Source organism: Hippocampus comes, unplaced genomic scaffold (genome assembly GCF_001891065.2).
Source record: "Hippocampus comes isolate QL1 unplaced genomic scaffold, H_comes_QL1_v1.1 scaffold51, whole genome shotgun sequence".
NCBI classification, from domain to species: Eukaryota; Metazoa; Chordata; class Actinopteri; order Syngnathiformes; family Syngnathidae; genus Hippocampus; species Hippocampus comes.
The window spans coordinates 3,477,458-3,497,094 of NW_017805497.1; the positions used below are offsets into that span (position 1 = coordinate 3,477,458).

Sequence of the window (19,637 nt, forward strand, 5' to 3'; positions counted from 1 at the left end):
GGTTGCAACAGATCCCGGGAACAACATCGGACATCTCAGTCCAGAAATGTGCAGTGCTGGGAACAGCAAGGATACTGCGCAGAACCCTCAAGCTTCCTGGCCTCTGGTAGAGGACCCGAGCTGAATGAGGGATGGACACCACCCGAGGGGTGAGACGAGGATATATATATGTAAAATGTTTTTGTTTTTTTAATGGTGATGTCATAATTAAAGGACATGGCTTTGGGAGAAGGAAAAATTATCGCTGATTAAAAAAAAGCTATTAAAAAAATTGCTGTTTTACAATTTAGAAATTAATTGAATTGTGATTGTGTCCTCACTGCTGTTGAAATAAAACAGATACAACATATTCTTAAGGTTTCTATACATGAATGCAAAGTATCACAATGTCAGGTTAAAAATAAAGACAAAGAGATATCATTAAAGTGGGAACAAGGTTTCTCCGGGCCACATCAGCGAAAAGGAAAAATACGCAAAAGCCTTTTCAGAATTTGGAAAAAAAGGGGGTTTTCTGAATTAAGAGCAGACTTTCTTTGGGGTTTTTTTGACTGTTGGAAATGTATGTTGATGCCAAATAGTCACAATATTCTTGGACTACAAGCATCAGTGACGAGGTCCTACTAAAATAACTGAAGGGTGTATGTATTCGTTTGAATTGTGCGATCTTCGTTTCGTTTTTTTCGTTTCATTTGTTTATTGAACATAAAAACACATACAGTAATAAATTGACAGAAAGTAAGGTAAGTAAAATAGTAAATCTTCAAAGTGTATTTCAGTGCTTGAATTTTCTCACGCATAAATTGGACATATTTGTATTGAATGAAACTCTTCGGACAAAAAGTGACACAAGAATGCCACAATTCATTCCAAAACACTGGATGACTTTCAAAACATTCTAACGTTGCAACAAAATTTTTGATAAGGAAATAATGTAAGGTACACTGAAAAGTGAAATTGTTCTCGCCTCAAACTGTAAAACCTTATTGAACTCTAAAGAGAAAATGTAGAACAAAAATATTAACACTGCCCTGGTAACCATTGTATTTCATAAAATGGATTAACAAAAGGTAAAACTAATCTCCCTGAGATGCCTGAAAGACACTTTTGGAGAGGGAACAGAAAAGTCTTTCTGAGACAATATCGTCACCAAGTGGTGTTTTGGCAGTATTACTGGATATACAGTAATAAAGATTTGATCAAGCCTTGTTATATTTCATTTCTTGAATTGCTCATACTGAAATAAGAAAACTAACCCTTTTGATGCCTGGTTCAATGGTTATCATTGCACGTTTTCACTCTTCCATCATGTGCATTTTTCATTGCTGGCATTACAAAAATCTAAATAAAATTAAAGGGGAAAAATGGTCACAGAGATTAAGCGATACAAGATGTGTAGCGCCAAGTACAGCAACACACATGATGATACTTTAAACTTTGGCTTTTAAAGTATATTTTTCCTGACTTTTTCGCTGCAGTGTAATATTATAAATCACAGGGCACTTATAAATAAATAGCCATTCACACTCACACCAAAGGATAATTTAGAGACTGCAATTAACTGGTATGTTTTTGGAATTGGGGGGAGAAGGCTGGAGTCCAGACACACACAGGTAAAATTCAAACCATGGACCACAGAACTGCGAGGCAGAAATGCGAACTACAGGTGCATCCAACTAACTCAAGAGTACATTCTGAAAGAAATAGTGATGCATCAATTAGTTTTTGGATCATTGGAAAAAGGGAAAAAAAAACCCCAAAAAAAAAACAGCAGCAGAGTTCCCAGACAACCCTTTTAAATAACCTTCAAAGGATGCTTCAACAAGGATGGAGATAATTACCCAAGAGAACCAGCGACATCTCAATCAACTGACACAGATCTACCACTTGCACTGCATGCAAATTCACAGCTTGCTAGTACCTCATCGGCAATGTACATACACTAGGTGGCAGCAATGGATAAGGATTTGGAGCACTTTGGTCGCAGCTTCAAGAACCAGCACCAGCTTTTTTTTTTTCTTAGGTTCAAAAGCGGATACTGAGGTTGAAATATATATTTCAAAAAAGAGTCAAATTAATTAATTGAATTTGAAACTATTCAATTGGACTATTGCAGATGCGTCTTTGTGGAAAAAGCATTTACTTACTTGTACTTATGTGCTTTATTGCTTTATAAAACAAATTGCAGATTTTGCATTCATCCAGCAGATTCACTAAGACTGATTCATGAAAATCAGTTCCTGAGTCATCTCACTATCTCTGTGAGCTTCAACGTGCAACCCTTTCAACATTTGTGCCTTGCTCATGAAGTTGTAAAGTTATTCTTAAAAAAATCGTACTTCTACATCCACCTCCCTTCACCGGCTGTGAGTTCATGGTGATGCTTAAGTGGTACACCAAAAGGTACGATACTAAGATTCCATGCGTAGATAAAGATCAGAAAGTTTAGTGATCAATCAACACCTACCTACAAAAATTATTTTCAGTCATATTACACCGCATTAGGGTGCATGCTGTACATGTGTACTGTATGTTTGAACGCATTGTATTGCATCCAGAAGCAGTGAACTTACATCAAACTCATTGAGGGCAGCAGCCAGCTCTCCGATGCAAGCATGGCTGTGCTTCTCGTCAGTAGGCGAGGTGGCTTGAGCGGCACTGGAGATGCCTCCGATGGCCTCCTGCACTTGCTTGAACACGTAGTCCCGGTTGGCACGGGTTGCCGCCACGTCTGGATGGCGCAGGAAGGCCTGTGAGGCAGTGTATAGCATGGTGGCGTTCTTCTTCAGAGCTCCACGTGCAGCGGCCATTTCATCTCGGCACTGAGGGTCCTTCAGCTCCTGAGGAAGGGCTTTGAGTTATCACTTAAAAGCATATTACTGCTGAAAGAGCCCTGAAAAATTATTTAATTTGAGATCAAGCGGATTCAGCTTGAACACATTTGACATTATAGGTTTTAATTCCGCAACGAAACCTGCCAATTTAAGAGTTGCATGTTTATCAGAGAGCAGCAATGTAGACTAGAGCTTATCAGATGTGCCTCAGTTTTGAGATTTGGGATTTGATCCTCAACTCTGTGTTAGTTGTGTTCTCCAGTGCTCACTTGTTTTTTTATTCCTGATACTCACAGCATCCAAAAACTTTCACATAAGGTTGACTAAAGACTTTTAATTGTCCATTAGAGTGAGTATGCCTGTTTGTCTATATGTGACATGTGATTGATTGGCGACCAGTTCATGGTGTACCTTAGCATTTGAGTCTCCTGTCTTTTCCGTGACGACTACCAAGACGTAGAGGGAGGGGAGTGAAGTGTGTCCATATTGCCTATTTCTGGTAGGCGCTGTTAAAGTCATTAGTTTTTTTTAATTGATCTCTCCAAATCAAGTTAATATAATAGAATATAAATGCTAATACTATATCACGTTCCTGATTAAAAAAAAAAAAAAAATACATGAATTGAGCTTGAGAGTAAAAACTTGACCCTTACTATATCTATATTAAATATATTAATCGGATCCCTTTTATGTGTCATTTCCAGCCAAAAGTTACCAATTTGACAAATACAAATTTACTTCAACTGAAAACTTGGCAAGGGATAAATCATTTGATTTTAACCGCACAGTATGAAGTCACTTGTTGCTAGGCGTAATTTGTGGGGCACATTTATAAAACAAATATGACAAATAGAGACATACAATCATACACACATTTACGGTTAAACGTAAGTTTATCTACCATCCATGTTATGGGGCTATGGGAGGAAGAGAGAAAAATGAAGAGAACTCTAAACAGCAAGAGCCGACTGTGATTCCTTTCCAAGACAGTCTTGCAGTAACCGATTCACCACTGTGCTGGTGAAGTACCGGTATGTAAGATTTTCTGACTCTGAATATCACCCAGAGGTCAGAAGAGATTTATGATATTTGAAAAAGTAAGATTAGTAGAAGAAGGGCATACCTGCTGTCTCCGGGCTGCTACATAATTAAGCTTCACCATCTCTTTGCCAAATTCTTTGAAGCGGTTTGCTAGGTCCTGTTCATTGGTTGCATTCTTAACTCCCTCCAGGGCCTCCTCTACCTGCCACACACAATGGATCGCACAAAATAAAGTGATGCGCACAGAACATTTTCAACAATGCTTTAAGCAGTATATTTTAATGACACATTCAGCCAAAAATGCTACAGAATTTATTTGGTTGAATGAATAAAAACGATTTTCTGCCAGGATGGAATTGGAGGCGGATTTAGAAAAAAAAAAGACATTAACCATTACGATGTGCAGTTTAAAAGGGTCTCAATTCAGCAATCACCATCCATTATGTGGGCACATTGTGATTCCGGACTGCTTTCCATCCCTAATGAAAGTGCTTTACAAAAAGTAATGGAAAGGAAAGGAGTGAGAGATAACTTGGAAGAGGGCTTTGATGACACGGCTTATGCTGGCTTCATCTAAGCTCCTCTGTGAAATGGATCTGGAAAAAGGGATTGAGAAGAAAGCATTGGGGGATTCAAGCCCAATGTTTATTTTAATTACACAAATGGTCGTTGTGTTTTTAATCCTTAAATCCAAAATGTATCTCAATTTTATCATTTCAGTTTTTAAAATGGTTTATAATAGCCATTGCTTTCACAGTCGTTATTTTTTAGTTTCTTTTCCATTTATTTATAGCTTGATGTTTACTGTAAAATTTGCAAAGAGCCTTAAAAATTCTGGTCGAAGCTTCATGGACTTATTAAGCTTTACCAAAGTGATGAAAAAGCTTATGTATAGAGAAAGAATAAAATCGACTCATGATTTCATAAATAGAAATGAATCTGTGAAACTCCGTGGATGTAATGATGACTTGCTGCACAGTTTCTTTTGCGATGAGCTCACTAATTTTTCGTGATGATGTGACACATAATGGGAGCAGTAAAGTGAACTCAGATCTCTACAGAGGTCAAGTCAACTATTTTTTTACATAACAAAAAAACAGAAAGTTTTTAGCTACCAACTGAAAAGTAAGACACCACACTTATTGGGAACGCTTCATTTTCAACAAAATAATGGCCCAAAACACACCGCCCAAAATGCAAACAAGTTCATGAAGCACAAAGAAGTGGATGATTTTACACTCCCCAAGTCAATACACAAACATAAACCACATAGAAATTGCATTTTACCTGTTTACTTGTGGGAAGTAATCCCACCCCCAACAGAAACAACATCTGAAAGAGGCTCTGACAAAATCCCACAAGAGCATCACAAAAGGAGAATGCAAAAGTTTGGCAGTAGCAATGGACCATTTTATTTTAAGTCGTATTTGTTGTAATGCTCATGTGCATCTAATTTCAGATTTTGTTCGGGTGTATCAGAAGCAGATGAAAATGCATTCAAATAAAAGATCAGATATTATCTTTTTGTGTTTTCTATTCATCGTTGGAAATAAAATAATTTGCTTCTCCATTTTAATACTGATGGAGGGTGTTGTCAAACGTTTGAAATGTTGCAAGATATCACGCAGCCAGTTATGCGATGTGAATGCATCCGAAAAAACAACATTGCTGGTTTATGAGCAATCTTACAATTTTCAGGTGGGCCAGCAGCCTCATAACGTCAGCCATGTCGGCAAGGATGAGCAGGCGTGTGACTGCAGACAGCAGGGCCCGGGCAGCCCTCACCATAGTGCCACGTTTCACAGAAGAGCAGGGGTCATCCGCAAACTCTGAGGAGGCAATGCGCATAGTCTCTCCTGCAAAAAAACCAAAACGAAATAAACAATAATAATCATAATAATAATAATAATAATAATATTTGCAGAGGGATGTTACATTTACACCATGGGTCATTCCATGCAAATAATGCTCTTACTGGATGTATATTAATATAAATAGATTCTTTATATCTAATTGAACTGGTTTCTAAACTACAGGCTGAACGTCACTTTACTGGGATGATGCAAATGCAAATACTTAATTGATATCAGCAAGTACCAAAAGCAAATGTTAGCAATTAAAAATATGAACAATATTCGGTTAAGTGGAATTTATGATTGGAGTACAGTCCTGTTCAAAATAAAAGCCTGGGTCTGTATTAGAAGTGTTACTTTAGAATGAGATCTAAAGACCTTACATCATAATACGTAAACTATGTCTGCTTTTGCTGATCAGTTTTGAATCAGTTGAACCCGACTTTTGGTCACATCAAGCCAAATGAACCGCATTAAAGTGTAAAGCGAATTCAGTCTAAAGAACAGGATACTTCAAGCGGACGAAAGAGTGCTCATGTAAAAGCACTTTAAAGCTACACTGTCGTGAGAAAGATTACAGGTGTGACGCATCAGTTAAATATACAGCACCAAAAATAATAATATTGGATAATGCCCAAGTTAAGGCAGAAGTCTCTTTGGCCTTGTGATGAGTAGCTCGAAAGTGACAGGCCAAAGAAGTTCCAAATCCGTCTGTGGTCTGAAAGCATGTGCATAATTTATCAGTGACAAGAACTGAGCGGAAGAGGGCACAGTGACATGGGTCGATGCCATGAGGACAGATTTAAATGTGCTCATTTCAAAAAGACCTTTCCAAGGTGAACGGTGCAATTTTACAGGGAACATTTCATCCTATGAACTGATGTTGCTTGAGACAAATCAGGAGAGTACGATTTGCACATTTGTCGCATTCACTTTCATTTTTTGGAGTGAAAAGTCACATGACTACTTTATTAATCTGTTGATTCGAAAAAGTTTTCATCCCATGGGTCTGGCGTGACCGCTTTGTCACGCGTGAAAAAGAGTCAGCAGACCAACACACTCAGGTCAATGTTGAAAGCAGCAACAGAGAATCCGAGCTGACCGAGCAATAAAAAAATGAGGGCAAAATGTGTGCTCAGATCCATTTGCTCTAGTGAGGAGAGAATCAAATCCTTCCTTTGGGGGTCAGGGGTGGGGGATATTTGATTAACATAAGTGTATTACCGTGCCAGTTTTTTGTATTTTGCAAAGAAGTGGCTGCTCATCCTAATTAAGGTCACAGGTGAGCTGGTGACCAGACATCGCAGGGCACATATTAAAAGGACAGGGAGACATCGGCCAAGTGGCAGGTGAAGAAAAAAAAAAAGTAGTGGTTTGAAACACAATGGCGTAAATACCACCACAAAACAGAATTACGTCCAATGATAGGGTAAGCCTGCACAACGACACTGTGGAGGACCTAATCTAAATCAGGGTTGAGGGGCCAGACTTGATTGATTATGATGCTAGGGAGCATGTGAAGCTGGTGAGGAGGTCCCATGCTAAAAATCTTGGCTCCTCTGAGTTGAACAAAATAATGTTCACATCAAAGCAAAACTGTTGTTTTGTTATTGTTGTCTTCTTTTGAAACGATATAAAATATTTGTCCTGTTTTGTCAGCCACTGATTGTGAGACCAAATCCTCTCTGTTGAGCTCTGCTTAAAGAAGGTGACTTTGTGGAACTCTTTATTAAATAAAAATGCTTTTAACATGCTCACCTTGCTTACGGACATCATCGACAGCCGCAATGAGCTCCTCTTTGAGATCTTGGCTGTCTTTGGCAATCTGTTCTCCCTTCTCCAAGAAGTTCTGAGTAGCCTGCTCAACTGAGACTGCCAGAACATGAGCCTTCTTGGAGCGGCCCTTTTTCTTACTGGATGGGCCTTTGTTGCTTGTGTTTACCAAAGTAGTCACCTAGGAAGCACAGAGGAGGGGAAAAAAAGAAGTCAGACACAGACAGGATCGGGGGGCTTGCAGTACTGAAAGTGTATTCTTGTAGCATTGGTCGCGAGCCGCGTGCATCTCTGCTCGGGTTCTTGCGGCTCTTAAAGCCCTTCTCACTCTGAGCTTTGCAGGCATGTCATCGACCCCATTCATTGTATATGTGGAATGGAGCGTTGCTGGGCGGCGCTGCGCGGCTCAGACGTCTGTCACAAGGGGAAGCCACCTCAAATTAAAACCTATTTTAGAGGCGACGACGTGACGTCAGAAAGCCTTTCCAGGAGGAGGGCGATGGTGGAAGCTGTGAGATGTGAGATGTGTATTTCCAGTGTGTTAGCCGTATTCACAATCAAAGATACATCTTGCCTCCTCCTCCTACTTTTTAAAACAAGAAAAGACTGGGCTTTTTTTTTTTTTGTAAAAATGAAAGATACGTTCTTGTCGAGGTGTGGTCTTCTCATCTAAACCAAAGGGAAAAGCCTCACTTTTTACGCACTTTTTAACTTCCTGGTCAGGGTGGGGGGTTCAGCGGGGTCATTCTGCCTTATATGTTATTCATCATATGAGCATTTCAAGGCTTCAGATCATCACCGGCACTTCAGTTAGCTCCATTCAAATATCAGACACAGTAGTAGTTCCACAAATTTATGGAGCACTCGTATCAACTTGCTTGGAACATTGAGCAGGCTAAAAAACTATACAAAGAAGGGGAGTTTGTCAAAACATGCAAAGGAGAGCTCGGGAGTGGCGGGGGGGATGGGATGGGAGAGTTTATGTGTGTCCATATAGTATGTGAGGTGTGGCTGTGAGCCTCGGAATGTTTGGCCATCCCTGATGCAGCAACTGTCCATTCCAAAGATCCACTCGGGAATGTGTGTGTCGTGAAAGATTACCAGTTGTGATTTCTTGAGGTCAACAAAAAATCACAGGCATCTTTAGAAAGGGTTTTGAACTTTGTCGTGACACGAAAACATATCAGTTCACTCGCAGGTGATCAAACCCACATCATCAAACTGATTAGCAGTAAGCATACCCAAAGTACATAACGATAAACACTGTCACCAGTGTTTCTCAAGCAGAACCTTTTTGTGCAGCTTGTTATTTTCTGTGATAGACCTCCTTAAAGCACACCGCACACAATCTTCTTTATTCATTCAGACAGGATCTGAACTTTTTGAGGACCCGATTCTAAAAATGGGCCAAGAGTAAAAGTTTGATCCATCTTGGATGAATTTATTTTAACAAGCTTTAGCAGCATGTTCTCATCTTCTTATATATTTCTTTTACAATCTCTACACACACACATGCCCAAGCTCCAACAGAGAGCTCATTACAAGGTACAACGGGATGTTTTTTTTCAGTCCTGGTTTGGAATCAATACCCCATTATTACTGAGACAAAACCTGTGCACAACGCACACATTCCTCCTCATGTTAATGACTAAATTCACTTAAAAAAATTATGTGGCAAAGCAAACAATTCATCAATTCACTGTTATTTTTCAATCCATGGAAGAGTTTCCTGGCTGAATGTTCCGAGCTCCTGCTTCAACGCCAGTGTTACCATATATTGGGCATATGATGCCATAGCGGATGTCTTCAACTTCCCGTAGCTGACGGCATTCTCTGAAGTGCAGCTCAAACTTGTGGAGACTGAAGCAACAGCACTTTTGCTTGCTTGGTTACAGTGAAGTATAGTGCACTCGTTTTGCGTCAGTTACTTCAAGACAACATTATTTAACGGGTCTTTGCATACAATTAACAGTTAACAGAGTGTGCATAGAGAAGGCTACACTATGTCACAAAATTAAAACGGCCTGTTTATTTTACAAAGTCATTTCAGGTTAAAGGTTATGCATCACAGCATAAATATAAATATATATATATGTATATATGTGTGCATGGAAAATACGGCAGTTCCATCGGTAGTGTATTCAGTTAACGATCCATGTTATTATGATACAGCCTAATCTTGACCAAAGAGAACACTCTTTATTTACAACAGTGTGCAGCTGCAGAAACATGTAGTAAATATAGAGCCAGGGAAGGCATCCAATCACTGCGTTAATGAAATCCAACTTAATTGCTTCAGCGCTATGCTTTGCAGCAGCAACATCACAAAAGTGCTTGTAGTGCACCTGGTCCTTTCAGAAAGCACTTCATTCTTCAACCATCCTACAGAGCAGCAGAGCAATGAGCAGTATATTCGCTGCTCATACCATTAAACTGTAGAAGTAATGCCAACAGTTGGAAATGACTGTAAATTAAAAGGGCCAAAAAAGTTACCTCAGTAGAGATAGAACTTGAAAGATAGATGATTTAAACATGTTGCGTTATTCTCCTCCTTTAGTTTCGGCACTTTGTTAATCATGCAAGGAGGTAGCGCAATCTGGCCAAGTGTTTCGAATAAAAGGATTTCAGAAATTTACAACCCCTGCCAAGCAGAATGAACCCTACGCTGGCGGCCAATAGACGAGCGGCAAACAAAGGGTGGCGATGGCTGAGTATGCAAAAGAAGACAGCGCCGATTGTAAACTTGCTCTGTCCAGTCGACTCGGAAAACCTCCACTCCTGTAAGTTGAGGCACTGCACATTACAAAATGATTGGCAACGACCATGAATGAGAGCAGGCAGCGTACGTGTTGTTTATGGCGCCATTTTACAAATACCAAATTCCTGAATGTTTTGAGGATCCATACAACATATGTACTTTCTTTCATAGCTCGAGCAACCCCCAACAGAAAGTTTCGTGGAAATAACTCTTTTTAGTGATGAACCAATTAACAATTTAACATTTTTTTTACAATTATTACACTAGCCTGTTTGTCCTATTTAATAGATTTATTTATTTATTTTAAATATAATACCGTATTTTTGGAACACTGGTTTCCTCCTCACCATCCAGATCTTGCAAGTTCACATTTGGGCTTCCTCTGCAGATTCTGCATATATTCCCCGTGCCTGTGTTGGGTTTCTCCAACACTGCAAAATCATGTTTGTACGGTAGGTTAATTGAAGAGTCTAAATTGTCCATAAACGTCAATGTGACTACGAATGGTTGTTTGTCTATTCATGCCCTGCGATTGACTGGCTCCCCTGCCTCTCGCCCACAGTCGGCTGGGATCGTCTCCAGCACACCTACGGTCCCAGTAGGGATCAGTGGTATGGAGAATAGATGGATAGTTATTAAAAAAAAAATCTCATTTGTAATAAATGCCCCACATTTGTGGTCGTCTTATTATTATAATATTGTATGTTATGAAAAATCGTGATTCTAAAAGGAACCTTAATTTTTTCCAGTAAACCCGTTGGGATGCGCTTATGATTTGTTGAGCAAAGTACAATGCTGGTGACAAGAAGACCGCCTGCCTGATATTTTGTTCTTGCTGAGTAGCAACATACTATTATGAAAAATGTTTGATACGTGCAATCTTCAAAGTAAAAGTAAAATTGATATATACGCGCGCACACACATATACACACACACACGCACACACACACGCATGCACACACACACATACACACACACATTCTGCAAGCTGCAAGGTTTTTGTCATGTAGCTTTCCACCGGGACGGTCTCATTCAAGTCACAGCTCCTTGAAGTGTTTTTCTTCCAACAGTGGCTTAAAAAGCATGATGTATATTTAATTATGCCCTGAATAACCTCACAACAGGCACTTTGGCTCATGGAACTTATCTACCTTCATACAGATTTAACAGCGTTATTTTTATGAATTTATAATGTTGTCTTTGCACGCAGGTGCCAGAATATCCAAAGAACAAGCTTGTAGGGAAAACAAATGACTTTTACGAGATTAACGTTGCATCCAGGTGGGTGTTGACGTTCTTAAGTTGGCATCAGATTCACCCGTTATTGCCCGAGAGTGCAGTAATTTCCCAGCGCCTAAAATCAAAACTACTTTTGGACTCAGGTGAACCTAGCAGTTGCTGTTACTCTTTTCAAAATATTACATACACTGACTGGCATTTTTGTGCTTCAAGTGAAACTCAGCAATGGTATGCTCTTTGGACCTTATATGAAGGTACAAAGCATTTAACTTTCAATAGTGACTTGGGTCTTTTCATTTGCCAAACGACAGTTTAATTAAAAGTTGTCTAATATTACAGTCATGTATGCTCAACTCCCAGAAGGCAACCAAAATGCAGAGAAAAGGTGGAGCCAAACATCCTTGAGAGTGGTGAGCACCACATGGAGAAAAAAGAAAACACCTGTTTTCAGAGTGATAATATCAAGGTGCTCCAACACTACAGTACAGCTTTTATGAACGTTGCCAAGGCATCCAAATTCACTGTCACTTTCACGGTGACACAAGCACATGACAGATTGCTTGGCTGACTAACTTTTGGAGCACGATCAACTCTGACAGCCATCAAATTGAAAATCAAGCTTGCTGCATGCAGCAATGATGCAAGTACAACAGACTGCATGGAACAAAAGCTCTTAGTTGACGTAGAAGATGTGTAAATGTACAAATATTATGACACGGAGGAAAAATTCAGAAATATAATCTAAATCTGACTGACACAGGCATGAATCGTGACGGGAGAAAAGACTAACCTGTTGAGAAGGTAGAGTGACAGTGACATGAAATACGATGTGCATAACAGTCATAAATAGCTGATGAATTATTCCAAATTCTTAGTTGATACAATGATAGAACACAGCCAATTATGTTGAGGATTAATGTTAAACCCTTCTTTTAACTGTAATGCTGAATTGTTTTCATTGCGTGAATGAGCAACTCCGCTTGGATTTTTTTTTGAAATACCACACTAGGTTATTTAATAATCAAGAAAGTACTAAAGTATGTGAAAGGTCGTTCATCGGTGATCAAGCAGCCGCGGTGGTAAGGCTAACCTTTTTCCGTATGGTACATGAGGGCTTGGTGTGCATTGTGCTCCTATTTTATTGCTCATCAATCGCATTAATTGCCATGTGGCCTTTTCTCCCAGAACACTGGCCAGTGGACTCTCGATTCAGCTGTAAATCCCAGTGGCCCTTCGTAGATGTTTAATTTTCCGCTTTCAGGCTCTGATACGTGATACTTAACACAAGGGAAGAGAGAGTGTGTGTTAAGAAGCCAAGTTAACAGTACAGCAGAGCAATTGATAAACACACAAATATGTGCATTCATAGACTCCAAGAAAACATGAGGTAGATTATACCGCCACTTCAAAAAATGTTTCTGGATTCAGATGATTTTAATCAGTGTAGCCACGTGACAAAATAAAATTGAGTAAATTCAACACATTCTTTTCATTGCAGTCACGCGAAACGCTCTTTAAAAAACACTTATGCACGTAAAACATAAATGCCAACCATTGAATGCAAAAGAAGCTAAGCAGTCTTTCTAGCCGTCAGTGGTGGAAAGAGAAAAATGGTGTGGAGACATGTGCCTGCATGATGTGTGGAAAAGAGTCTGGGCCTGGAGATGCAAGATGAATTATGCTCACGACTATAAACTACAGCTCGATGAAGGTGCGTCCCACCCTGAGTAAGGAGAGTCCCGATTGTGAGTTGTACAAGTTATAGGTCTCATTAATGGTGAGAAAAGTTTTAAATGCTATACTTTGGCTAGAAAAAAAAAGTTGAATCAAATTAAATTCAAAATAAAACTTCAAAACAATTCAGTGCAATAAATTCATTCAATCATCGCAACTTTTTAAGGTGTAAATATACTGTTTCGTGCTTGGATTAGTGAAATTATATTATCACTTCAATATTTATTGTGACTGAGTAAGATTGTTTGACTTTTCTTTTGACTTGCTTGAACCAAGTAATGACTTGACTCAGCTTGATTGAAATTTGATTGAGACTCAATTTGACTTGCCCTGATTTTTTTTTTCTACAGTCACTTTGCTTTCAACTTGCACAGATGTGACTTACTCCACCTCCGCTATAAACTGCATCGCTCACAGCTCTCAGGCTTCAACAATGCAATATTCATCTGAGTGAATTTAAAGGATGATGAAATATTCTCGAAATCTCTCTACCATTCAAAAAAAATGTTTTATTTATCTTAAAGATAGAATCTTAGATGTGATTTTAATTAAGTCTGAATTGTGAGAATATATAGTTTTTACTCGTATATCAATCTTAGAGCAGTGTACGTAATAATCCATCCAAAGGAGATGTGTTTCTGAAACTTTGATGTGATGAATTTTCTATGGTTGATAAGAAGGAAGGCAGCAGACTACCAGCAGATGTGCTTGACAGCTGTTCCCAATCCTGTAGCATGCCATATGCTGACAAAGCAAGGTAGCGCAAGCTGGTGAATGGCTCTTTTGGAGCATCCCAAGTACTACAAAGATGGCTAAAAACCCAGTGCTAAAAATTATGACCAATTCATCTCACTCATTTTTTTTTTTTTTTTTTTTTTTTTTACTATTTTCACTTTCTAGAGCATGTTTGAATATTCAGTTTACAGTAGAAATATGGGTGGCACCATAGATGGAGGACGTCTGGCTCACAGTACAGAGGTCCATGGTTTGAATCCAGGATCCATCCTTCCTGTGTGGCATTTGCATGTTCTCCCTGTGCCTGTGTAGCTTTTCTCCAGGTACTCCCGTTTCCTCCCACATTGCAATAGCGCGCATGGTAGATTGGCATGGTTGACTGGCAACCGGTTCAGGGTGTACCCCTCCAACTACCCGAAGACAGCTGGGATAGGCTAGTTCTTCCTATAGCCCTTGTTATGAGCCATCTTTTTGTGTCCCTTTTTCCAGATGCTACATCCATGACGACTGCTGTTTTCTGATGTTTATTCACCACCACTATGTAAGGCTTGTTGGCTAAAACCAGTTTGTCAGTCTGGATCTGGAAATACCACAGGATCTTGATTCTGGGACCTCAAATCCATATTTGGGACAGACATTCCAGAACACTATACCTGCCACCTGGTTATGCTGCTCCCTCTATTCCTTGCCAGACAGCATTTTACACCTTGCTGTGATATGCTGCACCATCTCTGGGGCTTCTTTACATAGCCTACACCTGGGATCCTGTCTGATGTGGTGGCCCCCAGCCTCCATTAATCTTGTGCTGACATTATTAGTGGTTCTGTGTTGTCTTTCAGTACAGTCTATTCCACTCACTGGTATTGTTTTCTCAATGTCAGACACTTCTTTAATTTGATGGTGGTACATGCCATCAAGGGGCTTGTCTTTCCATGACAGCCCGCCCATCTGGCTCCTTCTCCTTAATGCACTTCTGTTGCCTCTCTCTCTCTCTATATATATATGTACATATATATAGAGAGAGAGCCCATGGGTCTCATCTAAAAAAAAAAAACCCCACAGCTTTTTTGGGAGAGGAATGTTATTTTTCTTGAGAAAATAAATATTGCCCCATTTACCAGTAACCAGTAAAAATAGTACACGTCATAAGTCAGCATTGGAACACATGACCAATTCATAGCATATGTGGAGAAAAGCTAGTGGGAGAAACAATGATGTGATCATTTACCAGCAAATAATTTGATCAAATTTGTTGCTTAAAAAGTGCAAATCAACCTGGTAGCCCTTTGCATTAATCAATACCCAAGAAGCAGATCTCGGTTTCAAAAAGGTTGGTGATCCATGCTTTATTATTCCCAGAGATTTTTGATTGTGAGATCCGGACAATTTGTTATTTATCATTCCATGTAATTTCCTCACAGTATTTTAAAATACACTCCAAACTTTATTCTTTTTTTTAGCAACACTGCTAAAATTGAGACAAGAATTTCATGGCTTTCATCAAACTAAAAGATGAAGCAGAGCATCGTTTGTTACCTCCAAAAAGCTACACTTCTTTTCTGTTATGTTAACGGCCTATGACAGTGACTGCAGCATGAATCCTAAAGCCTTTCAATAAATGTATCTACTGTTTTAAAGTTAATCAATGACTCAATCAGCAAAAACACCCAATTGATTCTTAAGACACAGCGCTAATACATTGATCATGTCTTCCATGAAAATGATGGGGTGAGTACTTACCATTAATGAATCCATTTTAGAAAATAAAAGCAACCAGTGTTAACATAGCCCTATCAGAAAAACGGAAATGCTTTCACAAGCTCTCTCTGGCTGTGATCTCTCAAACAGGATGCAGGAGAAGAGATATTGCACGACGTCACAAAATATCCGAATAATGGAAATTTCATCCAAGTGGCGGAATTAGGGCAGACAGATCATGAGATTAATCCATTTGGTTTGGTCAAGTGCTCAACATGCAAAATGTTATCTGACAAGATGTAACACTTTTTCTTTTTAAATGTAACAAATGTGAGAGGAAAAAAAAAAAAAACCAAACAATCTACATATCATTTCTGAGAAGGACATTAATTATAGCCAAAGCCTATCATTTAATTGATTTTCCAACTGGGTCACAGAATGCAGTGGAACCTATTGTAATAATATCCATGAAACCTTCATTGGGAATATGTCTCTGAAGTCACCCCCCCCAAAAAAAAAAACAAAAAAAGAGTACGAACCGCAGTTGTGCATTAAATTATTTTAGTTACTGTTCAGATGCAATGGAGCTCATCAGTAAAAAAATCATAAATGAACTATGTCACATTTTAAGACATAGGGTTCAAATATTGGGGAAAAAGTAGCGTCTTATAGTCCACAAAATAGAGAACACTGCAATTAAGAGTGCACGCAACATCTATCAGAACTGGTATCAAGCTTTTATTTTGAAACTCATTTAGGTAAAAAACAAGACAGATACTGTACTATAACAATAGTAAACACTAACAAAGGAGTTGAAATTTTAGATCACTGCTATTGGAAACCACTGTGAATACAGTCACACTCAGCCACCTGCTTGACTTGCAAGCTAAAGCATTAGTAGAGAAAAGACAGTGTTCTGCAATAATCCATAATAATGAAACATATTTTACCACTTGATCACGATCCAAAGCAAATACAAATTGGCTATTATTTTGTGTAAACAAACTTTAGATCCATTTTTTAATGATCCTCACCTCACTGTCTTCTGTTGTTAAACGTGTTATATTTGCATCTCGAGGTTGAGAGAATTACCTGTGTAACGAGGGGCTCCAGTAGTCGCTCCACAGTCAACGTGCGGATTTCAAGACTCTTTGGGTCCCATTTCAGCAAGATAGGGGAGGTGGCTGTCGTCATGTTCTCTGTTAAAATCAGAATACAGAGAAAAGTCGTGTAGTTTCATGCTGCACTGCAATTAATGATGTTTTGGTTTTTTTTACACGGTTATTATGTGCTTTACTGACACAAAAACAAGTGAGGATAATATAAACAATTTAAATCAAGAAATAATGGTGTAATAGATATACTATATATATATATATATATATATATATATATATATATATATATAAAAACACACACACGAACACACACACACACATATAGGAGTTCAGATGCAGCTAATGGGGTTCATATAAACCTTAGGTTTGGCTTTACTTTTGTGAGTGTGAGTGTTTTGTCAGACCCATGGATAACAAAATGTTACCTTCTCCATTCGTTTGTGTACAGAATAATACTCTAACCATGATCTGTCAGGCATAAAGATTTGGAATTGGCAGAGGGTCTGCAATGTGTTCTACTGGTTCCATATCTACGTATGTACTGTACATTATATGCCAACCACAGAGGACACTTCTCCTTAGAATGCATATTAGAGGTTCATCTATTAATAATTGCATTGCTAATGGCAACAATTTTCTGTCTGTCTGTTTAAAACATGGCTAGCATTAACATCATTGCTAAAAGGTTTTGAAGGAAAAGATATGAATACTAAATAAACTAGATACTCAATGAGAACTAAAAGGAAAAAAACATTCATATGATATAATGTCTTGAAATAGTTGCTGAATCCTTCTACTGTGCAATAAATTTAGAAGAAAGACTCTACACAATTCTGAAGATGTCCAGGGATATCATCACTTATTCTCCTCAATGATCATCATGCCAGGCAAGAGAAAACAAAACACAAAGAGGAAGGCAATGACGAGTATCCCATACGTTTGGATGGGTTTTAGGGCACAAAAAAAAAATCGATAGAATAGAATAGAAAGATAAATTTGAAGGCAAGGGCCATCCTGCACCAACCTGTCAGTAATAAAGTTTTACATTTTGTGAGTTACACAACAATTATGTTCCGTATTATTGAAATCGATCTTTGATGCTGGACAGCAGAAACTGAATGCTGGGTAGAAGTAGTCAACATGGCAACGCATGTGTGACACATTGCTCGTTTAGCATGCGGATTCCTTTGGCCAATACAAGGATTTACAGCACTAAAAGACACAATAAACAACCAGCAGTCTACCTTTGGCCACAATGAAACACGGGATTCTAGTTAAGGTAAGTCATTTTAAACAAATAAGAAAAACCTTTCTGTAGTCATAAGCGGACGTTTCAGGTGTGTTTGCAAATTCATTCTGGTGCCCAAACACCACTCTGAGAGTGTGTGTTTTCGGAGAAGCAGCACACATGGCCCTCCCATTAATCTCCAAACGCAACCTATGTCGTCAGCCAATCAGCAACTTGTGATGAAACCATCTGTACTGCTTGATGCACTGGGCTACAGCACTCCCTATTTAATGCATACTGAATAACTGAACGGCACAACCCGTTTGAGTTTCCGAACAGTCAGAGTGACGCACTCTGCTCTATGAGCTTATTTCCCAATGCACCCTTAGTTAGGGAACAGAGATTTGTGGTACGAGTCAGAGCTCTACTGGTTATGGTTTTTGTCAAATAAATTTCTCCAAAATAAATTCTTAAAATAAATTACCCCCAAAAATGCCACTTATACTATAGAGCGACATATGTTTTGGGTTTTTTTCTTCTTCATGATGCATTTTTTTTGACTGGTGTGACTAATACTCCGCAGTGACTAATACTAATATATACTCCGCACCAGGACCTCAGCTTATCCCCATTGCATGCTGATTTATCTCCAGACCCCACTCCGCCCTCTGTGAAGCCACCCGGACATGGATTAAGTTTGCTGTCATGGACGTATTAACAAATGAGGTTAATACATGATAAGCATTAACTGGGCAAAGAAATAAGGTCATATTAAGTAAAAAGAGGCTTTTATCGTTTACATTCCATTTGAGAATTTCCATATGCACCAACACAGAGAATACAGCTCACAAATCAAGTAAGATCATCAGATATTTGTGGACATTGATACAAGGGCTGTCAACAACCAATCTTTTAGAATCGATTCTCCTATAGATCAGGGGGAGACCTCCCCCTTCTCCAACTCACCTGATTCAATTGTTCATGATTGATTCAGGCTTCGACAGAGCTTGCTGGTGAGCTGATTGTTTGAATCAGTTGTGTTGAAGTAGAGAGAGATCCAAAACAGGCAGGCTCTCGAGGAATTGGGAGTTCCCTACGCCTGCTATAGATTATTCCATTGATGAATTGATTACATTTTAAATCTTGCTGCTGGGGTAACTAAGTTCTAACTAGCAATGGTAGGTTAAAAACATATTGCCTTGCAGCTGAGCAATGCAGTGGATTCCTGCCACGGTTCAAATCCCAGTCACAAATGCTAACATCCTCATGTGTCTGCGAGATCATAATTCCATCAGGGAGGGCATCCGGTGTAAAATCTATGCCAAGCATGTCATCAGTGTGGCGACACCTGACAAGACGTGCCCCGAACATGGAAAAGCTTACTGACTTCAATGTCAACTTTTCACCAAGCAAAGGTACTAAAAGACTGGTTTAGATAGAGTACAATGGACTTAAGTGGCCTGGAAATACCTGTGTGAATGCTGTACAACAGTGACTCAAGGCAAAAAATGTCCACCGACCCTCAACGGTACATTTAACGGTCTTGGAGAAAGTACTTAAACAACTTTCAACTGATCTAAGCATTTGAAACATTTTTAGGGTTTTTTTTTTTTGGGGGGGGGGGTCGGG

At 39.0% G+C, this 19,637-nt stretch overlaps 1 protein-coding gene across 1 annotated transcript in view; it reads right to left on the minus strand.

Annotated features, from left to right (window-relative positions):
- The window catches only part of ctnna2 (catenin (cadherin-associated protein), alpha 2), a 217,003-nt gene that overhangs the window by 189,974 nt on the left and 7,392 nt on the right, over nt 1-19,637 (minus strand). The window contains exons 2-6 of the mRNA XM_019876737.1: nt 16,755-16,861; nt 7,484-7,679; nt 5,562-5,728; nt 3,955-4,074; nt 2,571-2,837 (exon numbers count right to left, since the gene is read on the minus strand). Of these exons, the coding sequence (XP_019732296.1) occupies nt 2,571-2,837; nt 3,955-4,074; nt 5,562-5,728; nt 7,484-7,679; nt 16,755-16,856 (852 nt within the window). The 5' untranslated portion in view covers nt 16,857-16,861. The remainder of the gene's footprint in view (nt 1-2,570; nt 2,838-3,954; nt 4,075-5,561; nt 5,729-7,483; nt 7,680-16,754; nt 16,862-19,637) is intronic.